The 14,596-nt window shown below is 42.9% G+C and overlaps 1 protein-coding gene across 2 annotated transcripts in view; it reads right to left on the bottom strand.

The window, feature by feature from the left end:
• Positions 1-6,347: 6,347 nt before the first annotated feature.
• Positions 6,348-14,596, bottom strand: part of CLIC5 (chloride intracellular channel 5) — a 269,785-nt gene continuing 261,536 nt past the window's right edge. For both annotated transcript variants that reach the window (XM_006881933.1, XM_006881934.1), the window contains exon 6: positions 6,348-6,612. In XM_006881933.1, coding sequence (XP_006881995.1) covers positions 6,445-6,612 — 168 coding nt within the window. In that variant the 3' untranslated portion in view covers positions 6,348-6,444. The remainder of the gene's footprint in view (positions 6,613-14,596) is intronic.

Genomic DNA, 14,596 nt, shown 5'->3' with positions numbered 1-14,596 from the left:
ACTGAATCAATCCACTTCATAGAGGGCCTTCCCCTCAACCCTACCAAGCATGATGCCCCTCTCCAAGGACCTGTCCCTCCTTGAAACATGTCCAAAGTATGTCAGGTGGAGCCTTAGAATCCTTGCCTCCAAGGAGCAGCCCAGTTTGACCCTTTCCAGGATGAATCTGTTTGTTTTCCTAGCAGTCCATGGTACCCTCAATACTCTTCTCCAGCATCACAGCTCAAAGGCATCAATTCTCCTTCTATCCTCCTTAGTCATTGTCCAACTCTCTGATGCATAACAAGTGATAGCAAAGACCATGGCCTGTATCAGGCGCACCTTAGTCTCCAAAGAGACACCATTGCTCTGCAGTACTTTGGAGAGGTCCCTAACAGCAGACTTTCCCATGGCAATACGTCTTCTAATTTCCTGGCTGCTGGTGCTGAGAGTGTTGACTGTGGAGCCAAGCAAACTGAAGCTGTGAACAAGCTCAGCCTCTTCACCATCCATCCTGATGCTGACAATTGGCCCAGTGGTGAGAATCTGTCTTCTTGACATTGAGCCTCAATCCATGTTGGAGGCTGCAGTCCTTTACCCTCTGCAGCAGGTACTTCAGGTCCTCCTCATTTTCAGCAAGCAGGGTTGTGTCATCTGCATAATGCAGATTGTTGATAGATCTTCCACCAATCTTGACCCCACATTTCTCCTCATAGAGCCTAGCCTCTTGTGCATACAGGTTGAAAAGGTATGGAGATAGGATGCATCCCTGGAGTACACCCTTACCAATTTTGAACCATGCAGTGTTTCCTAGCTCTGTTCTAATGACTGCTTTCTGGTCCAAGTATAGGTTTTGCATTAGAACGATCAAGTGTTCTGGGATTCCCATTCTTCTCAGCGTCAGCCACAGTTTGTTATGATCCACACAATCAAACACCTTTGCATAGTCAATGAAACACAGATAGACATTCCTCTGGTATTCCCTGCTTTCAGAGCTTCCAGCTTTTTCAGAGGCTGTAAATCACACAGGAGGAGACTGGCCATGTTTATCCCAAAGAGCAGGTGGTGGATTTGAATCATCTGCCTTTGGGTTGGCAGCTCAACCCCTTACCACTAGGCCATGAAAACTTTCAGTATTGGTGGAGTGTTTGTATTTTGTTTTTTTTCTGATGGTTTTTAAAAATTATCATAGGACTATCCTCAAATACAATGTCGATAAGAAGCTGAAATGAGAAACATGAAGGGGTACCATCATCATTTTATACCTCATTCATATACCATGATCTAATATTTAGCCTTTTTAAAATAAAAATCTGTTTGCATGGCTGGGACCACAAATGTTTCTTCCAACACCTTCTTTTCTTTATTTTTTTGAAATGGAAAATATAATTTATGAGGGGGAAAGTATGTCATAGTTGTTATTTAAAACAGTATAGCAAATCCATACCTCAAAGAAGAAGTCTGGGCATCACTTTTATAATCTTTGAAAATAAACCAACTTTATTTGAATCAGTCAATATCAATCAAGACTGGGAAATACATTTATAACCAGTTCAGATTCACGATGAAAACACTCAGCTGTATCTTCAATAAAAGGCATTTTACATTTATTAAGGCTCATAAGCAAGTCTGGTTATTTTATCACCACAGTTAAAGGTCTCAAGAGAAACAAGGAAGCATCATTTGGAGTGTCTTTATAAAATGAGATACTTGTTCTTATGCTAAATTAGTTTAACTCTCCAACAAATAAAATAGGACTTCCTAGTGGCTAGGATAGTAAGACAAATTCAAAAGTCAGAAGGATGTTTCTTAGTTTAAATATATGCATAATGGATACTGTGCAATCTCTAACTATACACAAAAATACCTTAGTTAATTGGATCCTTAAACCTATGTTTTGTCAAACCTCAGATTGTCTTTATAATAGAAACACAAATTGGCCCAATCCCTATAATGAAGCAACATTTAAGTGTGTGTTAGGAGGGCAGTAGAGGAGGTTTAGGTCAGGGGGCATTTGATCTGTTTCTTTAGCTGGCGTTAAATTACATTCTAAACATTTTGGATCCTATCTAATCATGAAATGAAAGAATCCTAAAATAAGGCTTGATGAAGAATATTCACAGTGAGAGGAGAATATGCATTCATGAGGTGGGCACTCATTGCTTGATTCAAACTCTGAGGAGCAACAGATAGAAGACAAAGGGCTGTGTGGGCAAAAAGGACCCTAAGGCAATGGTGTGCTCATTTACCCTCCACCCCATTGGACTCATGGTTCACCAGATGGAACAGCACATTTTTTGTACTTTAATGCCATCTTAAGGTTTGTTTTAGTATCATACAGAAAATAAAGAAATGATTCATTGAAAGTTAATGAACTTGGTTTTAACCTTGAATTAATGAATGCTCAATAGGGTCAGTTTTTGAGACACAAAAGGACCTCATCACATTTTTGTTTGAGCTGATTTGCTATATATATGACCCATTTCCCACCAAAGTTTAAAGAAGTTAAAGGATCTTTCCAAGTCAGGAGATACCATCAGGCTGATTCATCCTACTTCTGAGACAGGTCCCAGCCAAGGCGAAGAGGAATGCATTACAGAAATATGTTTTGGAATTCTGCAGCCACTGAGCCAATTTAATTTTGGATTCTGGTTTCTTATAACAGGAGTCTCTCGACAGTACAATTGGTTAACATGACTGGAAGCTAACTGAAAGCTTGGAGGTCTGAATCCTCCTAGACTTTCCCAGGAAGAAGAACCTGGTGACTTCCTTCCAAAAATATCAGCAACTGGCAAACCCATAGTGCACAGTTCTATTCTGACACAGGAATCAGAGTTTATTTGACAGCACGTGGCATTCACTTTGTCATGATGGGTAACTTCCCATCTCTGCTTCCCTCTAGATTCTACTTGGCCAAGTCTTACTGATTCCCACGACTTTTATATCTTCAAGTTCTAATCTAGGCCTTTAGTGATAATTATCATTTTGTGAAAATTCCAGGATGTTTGGTTTGTCTTCAGAATAAACAAGTGAGAAATGTGACATTCGTTTGAAAAATGGTAGAAAATGTAGCACATAAAATCTCTCTCGACACAGCCTCTTCCTACCAAAAGACCAAGATCCTTGCTGATATCAACAGCAGGAACAGAGTAATTTCTAGGGGAATTGAAACTAGTCTGGGAGATTTCATAGCCAAACAATCTGACTGACTATATTTTTCTCTTCAACTCATTTCTTTGCTGTTAGTTTATTGAGTTTGATTGAGTTTAAAAGAATTTTAAAAGAATCAGGCTTGTTTCTGTGATTCTGAATTGTTAGGCATTTGATTTCTTTTGTGGGAATAGTTTCCAGTAAACGGAAGGACGCTCTTGATCAACCAGGATTTGAGTTATTCAGCTCATCTTTTCTAGCTCCCAAAACCTCACCCAACATCTTTTAGCAACCTTAAAGACAGGCAGTGCAGGACGCGTGAGCAATTTCAACTAAATCATTCTGAGTTTGAATCTTGCTCCTGCCTCAGCTTCCTACTTAACCCCGCCTACAGCCAAGCAAAAGCCAAAGGGAAGACGTAAATGCAAAACAAAATAGGAACTCAACATAAACAACCCTCTCCCTGTGCGACTGACATGTCAAATCAGTATTCTTTCAAGGAGCAATTCCAGTGTTAGCTCCTGTCAAAAAGCTCTAACGAAAACTCCTTTACGCCCTCCTAGGTTGGTCCTCTGGGAAGGTCAGGAACTCTGAGCACTGTTTTAGGGAGATGCTTTATGATGATACTTATAGCCAAAACTAAAAAAATGCTGAGGAAGCTAAAAAAACTCATTTTAAAAAATCAGAGGGTAATATTATTAGTATACTTAAAGATACTATGATAAATATAGTTTTAAGATATTATACTTCTTTGTTACTAGTTATATTAGAAAATAATCTACTGCTTAAATTGAAAGTTCTGATCTGATTGTCCACAAATGCCTTCCTTTGGTATGGTTATGATTTTTTTTTTTTGCATAGCTTCCACCTTCTTTTAAATCATTACAATTGATCACATATTGATTGGTAGCATATCAGCTCAGTGGTGCTATTTACGTGAGAACTAACTTCACCACAAAAGGAACAACTGGAAACCACAGTATTAACTTGGTCTGGCATGTCTGCTTTATAGAAATGGCCAGTTGCTTAATTCTGAACATCATTCTGTCTTCTCCTGTGTGGTTTACTGCCTCTGAAAACCCACTGGAGGGTCAGCTAGGGGCTGGTTCTGACTCTAAGATATACAACAACATCAACAATCTGCTAACTCTCCCTTCAAGGTGGAGGTGTTTGCCCAGTGCTTCCATTTTTCTCTGGCCCTGTTCGTTGTGCTTCATGCAAGTGTCTCTCCAACAACCAAACTATAGGTCTTTTGAAAGTAAACTGCTTCTTTGATCACCTGGCCTGAGCTAGAAGTTGAGGGAAGAGTTTCTGAATGCAACAGGATTTCACGCTAATTCAGAGACCTTCGGGAATCTTTCAACCCTTCATCCCCAGAGGCCATTTGGGGCTTTCCCCTAGAGTCAAAAAGGCTGTTCTTGACCTTTTCCCCTTTCTAAATATCTCTAGGGACAGAACTTTCACGTAAAGGGCTTCAGCAGGGCCTATTCTGAGCTCTCAGGTTTATAACATGTCCCACTGAGAAATTTCCTCTCCCTCAATCAGTGAAAGGGGCCCTCCCACTTCTGTACCACTCTGTTCCTCTCAATGGGTCACATTTTCCCCCCTCTTCTTCTTCAGAGCTTCCCTAGAGGTAGGCAGGCCCAGGGATTTCCTGGGTTAGAATTTGTTGATGTTTCTATGGAAAGGACCCATGAGGTCCTGCCCTGAGAAATGAGCCAAGACCAGGCCTTTCCGGCACTCCAGGGCCTCGCCCTCCAACAACAAGCAACATAGAAAGAAGAATTGTGCAAGTCCTGGGCCTGTGAAGGATGGATTTCCACACAAGATTTTCACTGAGAAAGAGACTTGATAAGTTCATTTTTTTTTTTCAATTTTCCTTCAGATAATCCACATGCTCAGACCAGTTAAGCTTTTAAAAGGAGGTGGGACTCAACAAGAATGCTTAAGGAGTGAAACATTAACCAAAAATGCTACAGGTTGGAAAAATAAAAATAGATGGGTACACGATTTCCCCCCCCCCTTTTTTTTGCTCTAATCACATGGCTTCCCAGTCAGAAAAGCCCGTGGGCTTTCTTCCTCAGGTTTCCCATGATCATGTCACCTGAGAGAATGTATCTCTCAGCCATCAGAGGCTGTAGGTAAATAGTGAATCTGTCAGTAACAGATTCTGCCTGGTAAGCAGTTCTACATCCTAGAGAAACTTGGAGAGACTGGAAAAGAAATTTTTGGCCAACTCTTGAGCTTTTGCGGTAAGATTGGTAGGTACATGACGATGTCAGTCTAAGACATGGATCATGTGGAAAGACCTGCCTAGAAGATTCCCAAGGACATCAAGCTTCATAAAGAACCCTTTTGTTTTCACTCAATCTTCTACCTTCCTCTCCCACTTTCTCACAGACAGGAAGAGCACTCATGTTAAACACAGTCAAACCCAAGCATGTCATCTGCAATGACACAACTACCACTAAGCAAGCAAACCCCATGGCTGGTAGGCCCTATGGGCCTTTTGGCATTGACACTGCTCCCCCTCCCCTCCCCTGTCCAGTCATTTCCAATTTGAAACTGCATGCCAGTTTCCTTTCCTGGCAAGACCTGGATGGCACGCAAACCAGGATCAGTGTCTGCCATGTGCACGGCCTCATAGCAACATGCCCACCACTGCAGCAACTGAGAATGGAACATCTCAGGTGACATTGCAACCTTGTCATCAGTGCTCAATGTCAGGAGTGTCAGAAAGAAGCGGCTGAAAGTGTGTTGCCCAGATGTCCAAATCCACAGCCAATTGGTCCTCTTCCATTCACTCTCTCTACGTCTCCTCTAGCAGGGCAGCAGATTCTAGTATGAACGAAGACAGTATTCGTCCCCGGCCTTTGGAGTTACAATGAAGAGAGTGGAAGAGGAATCAGTGTTGTATTTTTCTAATGCATCTCAGATGGGTTTTTTTGATGTTGTAGAAGGGGCCAGTGACAATAATTGGAAGTGCGGGTTTTCCAACATTGACCCCAGATGCAGTGAGCCCAGGATGGGCCAGCAGCCTGAGTGCTGATTCTCTCTTGCTTTTGCTGGCCAGCCCTTGAATGATGAGACCGGCTGTGGTGGTGACCTTCAAGAAACAGGCTGGAGGCTGAAGGTCTGGTGATGTCAGCAAAATGTGGCCATGATACAAAAAAACAAAAACAAAAACAAAAACAAAACAAAACCCAATCCAAACCATTCCCAAGGCGATGTGGAAGAGGAGCAAGGAAGCTGGAGTTCTTTGGAATTTTTTTTTTCTTTTCTGAGCAGTGATGGGTCAAGATGGAGACGTCTCGCTCAGGACCGGCTTAGGCGCTTGGCGACATCTGCATAAGCCATCTCGATCTCGCTGTCAGCTGCACAGGTGTTAGTGAACTCATCTCGGGCGTAGGCATTTTTGAGGTACCGCCACAGGCCAGTCATCTCAGTGGGAATATTGTAGTTGCGGTATTTCTTGGCCACGATCTAGAACAGAGATAGCAGAACAGAGATGATGTGAAGGCATGAAAGAGACTAAGAGAGGGTGATAGAGGCCTGACTCGGCCTGTACTTGGCAGGAAAGTGCCGTGGGTCACCACAGGTTATCAGCATATCATCTGCAATTCCACGTGGCAATTCTCCCTGATAAGAGGCCCGGATGTGGTGAGCTCTGGTGGCCTAGTGGTAAAAAGCTGTGCTGTAATCCCAAAGCCATGCAGTTCACATCCACCAGCTACTATGTGGGAGAAAGATGGGCCACTCCTCCCATGGGATCAAGCACCTCAGAAAACCTGCTAGAGGGTGAGCTATGACTCAGCATATACAACTACAACAACAACAACAACAACAATGTTGTGAAAAAAAGAATGCTGTTGGCAAAGCAGTTAAAATACAAAGATCAGTGGTTGGAACTCACTCAGTGGGAACCAGATGTGGCAGTGTAAAGATTACACCCTGGGAACCTTGTATAGGGCAGGTCTACTCTCTCCCAAAGAGTTGCTTTGCAGTGAAACCACCTAAGAGTACTGAGTTAATTTTTCTGGTTGTAAGTGGTGCAAACAGTTCATGTACTTGACTACTAATGGTAAGGTGGGAGATTCGAGTCCACTCAGAGACACCTCGGAAGACAGTCTTGATTCTCTGCTTCAGAAACAATAAGCCAGTGAAAACACTGTGGGCACAATGCTACCTTGACACACAGGCAGTGGCCATGATTTGGAGTTAAGTGTATGGCAATGGATCGCTAGGTAAATATAATTTAGACTTTCGGTTACTTTCCCGCCTCCATCTCCAAAGAGTTCTTCCTTAGAATATAATGAAAATGCACACAAAAATGTAGCTATACAAAGGTGAGTGCAGGACAATTTAGCCAAAACAGTACCCAGCAATTGTTGTGTATGATTGGATCAGAACCAACTGATAGCTGGCCCTCCAGAGGGTTGTCAGAGGCAATTAATCACATGAGAAGAGATTGCCCATCTTGTTCCTGTGGAGCTGGTGAATTTGAACCATGTACCTTGTGCAATTAAATGCCTCTCAACACCTGCTGGAGGGTCAGTTATGGGTTGGTTCTGACTTGATGGTGGTGGTTGTTGTTGTTATGTGTCGTTGAGTCGCCTGTGACTCATAGACTATGCACAATTGTTTTGAACACTGTCCTATCTTGAACCAGCCTCACTGTATCTGATGCCCCTACCCCTATTATCATAGTCACTGAAGCAATCCATCTCATCCTCAGTCTTGCTTTCTTACACTGTCCCTCCATCTTTCCAAGCATAATGTTCTTTGCCAAAGACCGGTCCCTAGGGGAGCTCTGGTGGCCTAGTGGCAAGAAGCTGCACTGCAATCCCAAAGACTGGTCCCTCCTGGCAACATGCCCAAAGTATGTAAGATGGAGCTTCAAAATCCTTGCCTCCAAGGAACAGCTTGGTTTCATCCTCTCCAAGATGCTTGTTTGTTCTCTTGGCTGCCCATGGAACGTTCAACACTCTTCTCCAGCACCACAAGTCAAACACATCAATCCTTCTTCTGTCATCCTTAATCATTGTCCAGCTCTCTGATGTATTGCAAGTAATTGCAAAAATCATACAGCAACAACAATCTTTGTATTGGCAGCAGAGATCTGCCATGGAGTGGATTCTGACTCTTTGTAACCCTTGATTGGGTTTCTAACACTGTAAATGTTTATGAGAGAAGACTGTTCAGTTTTCCAATAGAACTGCCAATGGGTTTGAACTGCTGATCTTTTGTTTAACAGCCTAATGTGTAACACACTATACCACATATTCTCATGCAATGGCAAGCAGAAACCACTAAAAATGATGTTGTGACACCTAACTAGTAAAACGTGTCTGAGAATCCAAGTGGTGGAGGGTAGGAGCAGAGGGATGAGGATGAGGGGGATATTTATAGGGTTGCACAATTTGGTGGGTAGAGGGAGGGGTAGATTAAGGAAATGGGAAAGATCCAGTGTGAAAAAAAAATGTATATGAACTTGATAAGTAAACAAGTATAAAATAAAAGTTTTATTTAAAACCAAAATGATACTGTAAAGGAATACTTACAGACATAATAAACACGTCAGGATAGATCATTAGATGTACAATGATTCGAGTTATGTCTACCACTTACCACTGTATTCTCAGAAGTTCTGCCTGATTTGTAGAAGTACATTTTTTTCCTATCCATTTTTTTAAACAGCACTTGCTTATATAATGAAAAAATCCTATATAATAAACATCATTTAGATGTTAGAACGTATCAGGGCATGGTGTGGGAGTAAAGAAAAGAAAAAAACTAGAGTTATTCCTATATTTTTCTTAAGGATCCTTGGGGGCATAATCGTTAAATGCTAAAGGAAGATCTAGAAGTTTGAACTTATCATCTGTTCCATGAGGGGGAAAGCATGTGACAGCTTCCATAAAACCTATAACCTTGGAAATTCTGTTGCGCAGATCTATTCTGCCCTGTAGGACCACGATAACTTGGAATGAACTCGTCAGCAATATGCTTTGGTTTTCTTTTCTTTTTCAATTTTCTCTGTGGCCAGCTTCACTTGGCAGGAATTGACTAGGAAAATTCTGTAGATGTGGTGTTTACGTTCAGGGAAAGAGTGGTTATGGATCCTAACTAAATAGGTTTGCAATCCTTTCTCTGCCACTTAACAGCTGTGTGACCTTAGACAACTTACTTAACCTCCCTGAACCTGAATTGCCTTATCTCTAAATTGAAGAAAGTAGTAGGCCATATCTTAGAGGCATAAATTAGTTAATATGTATAAAATGCTTAGAGGAGTGCCTGGCACATAGTAAGAGCTCAGTAAGGATTATTATTACTATTATTATTGTAAGCATCAGAGAAGACCATAGGAGTTATTGAGACCCAGCTTTTACCCACAGCATCCATTTCCTTCATAGCAGAGCTATGGTAGCTCCTTCAAGGCTAAGTCACTTGTCTGAAAATGAGACTTACCTATATCACACATGGTCTTATACTCAGAAAGACCCTTACTCTTGGTCTAATGTTCTACTGTCACTGTTTTCACAGGTTTTGAGCTGTGGTGCTGGAGAAGAGTATTGAAGTACCATGGACTGCTAGGAAAACAAACAGATTCATCCTGGAGAGGGTTAAACTGGGCTGCTCCTTGGAGGCAAGGATTCTGAGGCTCCATCTAACATACTTTGGACATGTTGTGAGGAGAGAAAGGTCCTTGGAGAGGGACATCATGCTTGGGAGGGTGGAGGGACAGCGCAGGAGAGGAAGGCCCTCAATGAGGTGGATTGATTCAGTGACTGGGGTAATCGGGATGGGAGTGTCAGAGACGGTGCGATTGGCACAGGACAGAGCAGAGTTTAGGACTGTTGTACATAGGGTCACTATGAGTCACAAGCGACTCGACGACACACAACAACAACAACAACAGTAAAACCAGTTGTCATCAAGTTGATTCTTCCTCATGGCAACCTTCCCTTGGTTTCCAAAGGCCATTGGTCTTAATGGGGGCTGACTGCCTCATCTTTCTCCTGTAGTGAATTGGAACTGCTGCCCTTTCTGTAAGCAGCCCATAGAAGTCCAATACATAATACACTATGCCAGCAAACTCAACTCAAGCTATTGCTATCAACTTGGAACTGACTTGTAGCTAGGCTTCCAGAGGCTATAAACAGCATGAGAGGAAATGATCTATCTCGCTACCTCTCCAAAGTACTAAAGAGCAATGATGTCGGTCTGGAGACTAAGGTGTGCCTGATACAGGCCACAGTCTTTGCAATCACTTGTTATGCATCAGAGAGCTGGACAATAACTAGGAATGATAGAAGGAGAATTGATGCCTTTGAGCTGTGGTTTTGGAAAAGAGTTTTAAATTGACTGCTAAGAGAATGAACAGGTTTATCCTTGAGAAGGTTAAACAAGGCTGCTCCTTGAAGGCAAAGATTCTGAAGCTTTGTCTGACATACTTTGGACGTATACAAGAAGAGACCAGTCCCTGGAGAGGATGACATGCTTAGGGGGGTTGAGGGACAGTGCAAGAAAGGAAGACCCTCGATGAGATGGATAGATCCAGTGACTGAGTAATGGGGGTAGGTGTGTTAGAGATAGATTGGCACAGTATAGAGCAGGCTTTAGGACTGTTGTGGATAGGGTTGCTATGAGTTGCAGGTGACTCGACAGCACATTAATAACAACAACTACTGAGGAGAAGGTGGTGGATTTGAACCACCTGCCTTTGGATTAATCACTAGGCCACTGGACCTCCCCGATGTCACCAGAGGTTCCTTAATTGTTACCTCTTTTGTTGTGTGCCACTGAGTTAGAACTGACCCATAACTGACCCTCCAGCAGGCTTTCAGAAGCAGTAAATCACATAAGAGGAGATTGCCCATCCTACTTCCACAGAGCAACTGGTGGATTTGAACCACATGCCTTTGGGATTGCAGCACAGCTCTTTAACCATTAGCTCCCCCAGCGGTTCTTAAACTAGGGGATCTTCATTTCCAGTTGGCCCAGGAGCTGGGCCTGGCTCACACTTTGATGAAGCAATGACTCTGGCTGCTTTCTCTCCTGTCTTTCTTGAGAGAGCCTCAGATCACTGGTCCTGGTATCTCTCCACTCAGAGAAATCCTGAGATCAGCCATTCTGGACACCCTCAAATGACTGTGCCGAGTAAAAGAACATTGATGACCTAGTCCAGGAAAAAGGGAATGTCGTTTTTCTCTCTTCATATTCCAGCTACACTTTTGCATGTCTATTGCAACATCAAGTTATATTCTATTTTGAATCATCACATTTACTGTCTTAGTATCTTTTCTCTGTCCCTAACTTGTGAACGAATAAGAACTGGTACCACAGGTTCTTAGTTTCTCTTTTTTTGTTGTTGTGTACCGTTGAGTCAGAACTGACCCATAGCTGACCCGGCTGGCAGGTTTTCAGAGAAAGTTAATAGCACGGGAAGAGATAGCCCATTCTTCTTCCCCGGAGCATCTGGTGGCCTCAAACCACATGCCTTTAGGATTGCAGCTCAGTTAATTGCTGTCAAGTCAGCTTTGACTCAGCGCAATATTATGTATAAGCAGCAAACCAGCTGCTCTTGAGTCTGACACATGGTGACTCTCTGGATTTCTAAGGCTTTAAATCTTTACAGGTACAGATAGACTACCCAACATTCTTCCTCAGAGAGGTTGGTGGACTTGAACTGGTGACCACTAATTGTTTGGTTACCACTAATCCACCAGGACTCCTTACCTTTATTTAATGTAGAACAAAGTGCTTCCTGGTTCTGCACAAACTCCTTACTTGTCATTTGAGTTCACCATTGCAGCTTTTGTATTGATCTATCTCATAAGGGTTTCCTTAGTTTCTGTTGACCTACTGGGACATCATGCTTGGGAGGGTGGAGGGACAGTGCAGGAGGGGAAGGCCCTCTATGAGGTGGATTGATTCAGTGACTGGGGTAATCGGGATGGGTGTGTCGGAGACAGTGTGATTGGCACCAGACAGAGCAGAGTTTAGGGCTGTTGTACACAGGGTCGTTATGGGTCGCAAGCGACTTGACGGCACATAACAACAACAACTGCTTACTTCTTTATGATTTCAATAATCATATTGTTAATGGTAATAACACAAAAATTATTTTGTGTTTACTCTGTTCTAGGCACTACGTTTAGGACTTTGAAAGTTATTTAAATCTCTGAATAACTTTAAAAGAAAGAGTAGATTTTATTACTATTCTACAGATGAGAAAAGTAAGGCAAAGGGAGGTTAAATTCAGATGTACTTCCCATTTCCATCTTCAGTTATTCTAAAAACTAGCTGGAAAAGTGCATCATGTGTTATACATAATAAATTAACATAATTCTAAAGACTGAAGATCCTTAGCAATGAGATCCAATATCACAGGAGACACTCATTAATTTAACCAATATCTACAATTTCAGATTGCTCAGATCCACGATCAACACTCTTGACACCAGCAGTCAGGGAATCAAAAGATAAATTGCATTAGAAAAACCTGTTGTCAGGGACCTCTCCAGAGTGCTAAAGAGCAACAATGTCAGTCTAGAGACTAATGTGTGTCTGATCCAGGCCATGATCTTTGCAATTGCTTTCCTTGCCTCAGAGAGCTGGACAAAGAATAAAGATGATAGAAGTACTGCTGCCTTTGAGCTGTAGTGTGAGAGAAGAGTATTGAATATACCATAGTCTGCCAAGAGAACAAACAGGTCTGTTCTGGATATGGTAAAACCAAATTGCTCCTTGGAGGCAAGGAATAATTTATGAAGCTCCAGTTCATATACTTTGAGCATATGAGCAGGATGGACCAGCTGTTGGAGAAGAATATTATGTTGGGAAGTGTGGAGGGACAGCGCAGGAGAGGAAGACCCCAGAGGATATGGATTGCCACAGTAACTGAGGTAATAGGGGTAGGTGAGTTGGAGACAGATTGACTCAGAATGGGGTCACTGAGTCACAGGCAATTTGAGGGCACCAAACAATAACAACAACTTAGTAACTGCTAATACTTACTAAGATCTTAACTTCTAATTTAAAGTCATTTCAATTTTGACACCTCCTTGCATACCTGTTAGTAAGCTGTTAGTTCTTATTTCCAAATTTAGGGAGCACTAGTGGCCTAATGGCAAGGAGCTGCACTGCAATCCCTAAGGCACACAGTTCAAGGCCACAAGCTCACTTTCCAGTCAGTCCTTTTCCTGTCAGAACCTCCAGTCCATCCCAGTAGCATCGGCTGATTCCAGTTTGCTGTCTTGCCAGCCACTCAAAGAACCAGCTTTGTCATACTCAGAGAAACCAGTGCCCTGGTAGTGCTCCGTCTTCAGAGGTCTGGATCCCAGTTCCTAGGACCCCCTCCATTATGGCTAGATCTCAAACCAGCTAAGCAGTCCCCTCACCTCAGCGCTGCAGCTCTGTGGGGTCCCCTGATGCACATTTATACTTAATTGCTGTTGAGTCAATTTCAACTTACAGAAACTCTGTCAGAATAGAATGACTCCACTGGGTTCCTAAGGCTTTGAATCTTTACAGAAGCAGAATGTCATAGCTTTCTCTCAGGGAGCCACTGGAAGATTAGAACCTTTGATCTTTGGTTGGTGGGCAAGTGTTAACTACTGGGCCATCGGGGTTCCTTCTAAGTTTTATTCATTTCCATCTCTTCCCTTTGCTCCTTCAACCTTCGCAGTAGCAGCTACTCCCTGAGGTCACAGCCTCTGTGGCACATTCTGCCTTTTTAGTTCTTCAGGACTTACTTAATTTTTCTATTAGATTATCTGGGTTAAAATAACTGCTATGGTGTGGCCACAAAAGAAGCCACCCAAACTTTTCTGTCCAGCAGAAGTGTAGCTACAAAGCCAAAGGTCAGGGAGTGAATTTGGAAGCTGAGGCCCAGAGCTGCTTCCCCTCAGCCTCTGCCTGCTCACTGCCAGGAGGAGGCCCCTGCCTGCCTTTGCCCAAAAGCCTTTGAGCAGAGTGTCTTGGCTAAAGAGCCAATCTATCCCAGAGTGGTTCCCTGACTGAGGGAATTTGCCAGTGTGGGTGAACAAGGCCCACAGTGAGGCCAAGGCATCCCTCCAAAAGTGCTTTTCACTGTTACAAACTGATCAGATAGAGCAGCCTTGAGTCTTTCCAAGAGGGTTGTTTTTTAAAAAAATACAAATTACTTTCGCACAAGTGCAACTGATGAAATAGATTGGTGGGTATATTTATTTCCCTTGCCCTTCCTGTGTGCTGTAGGGGTGAGCACCAGCCATTCAGCCAAATGAGCATCTCAAGGCCAGCTAGTAAAGGCCTACAGACGGCCCTCCGCAGCTGCAGCAGTCACCCTGGGACTCGGCTACTGTTTCATCACACTTTGGTTGTCCTTGAGTTGATGAGAACGAGATGGAGCCAGACAACGAGGGCCTGGGCCAGGGCAACTCAGCTTCTACGCATGAAAGTGGCTCAAATGGGAGTGAAAGAT

This window comes from Elephantulus edwardii, unplaced genomic scaffold, assembly GCF_000299155.1.
Source record: "Elephantulus edwardii isolate Elephantulus edwardi_28Jun2011 unplaced genomic scaffold, EleEdw1.0 scaffold00017, whole genome shotgun sequence".
Lineage (NCBI taxonomy): Eukaryota > Metazoa > Chordata > Mammalia > Macroscelidea > Macroscelididae > Elephantulus > Elephantulus edwardii.
This window is presented reverse-complemented; position numbering and strand designations above follow the sequence as displayed.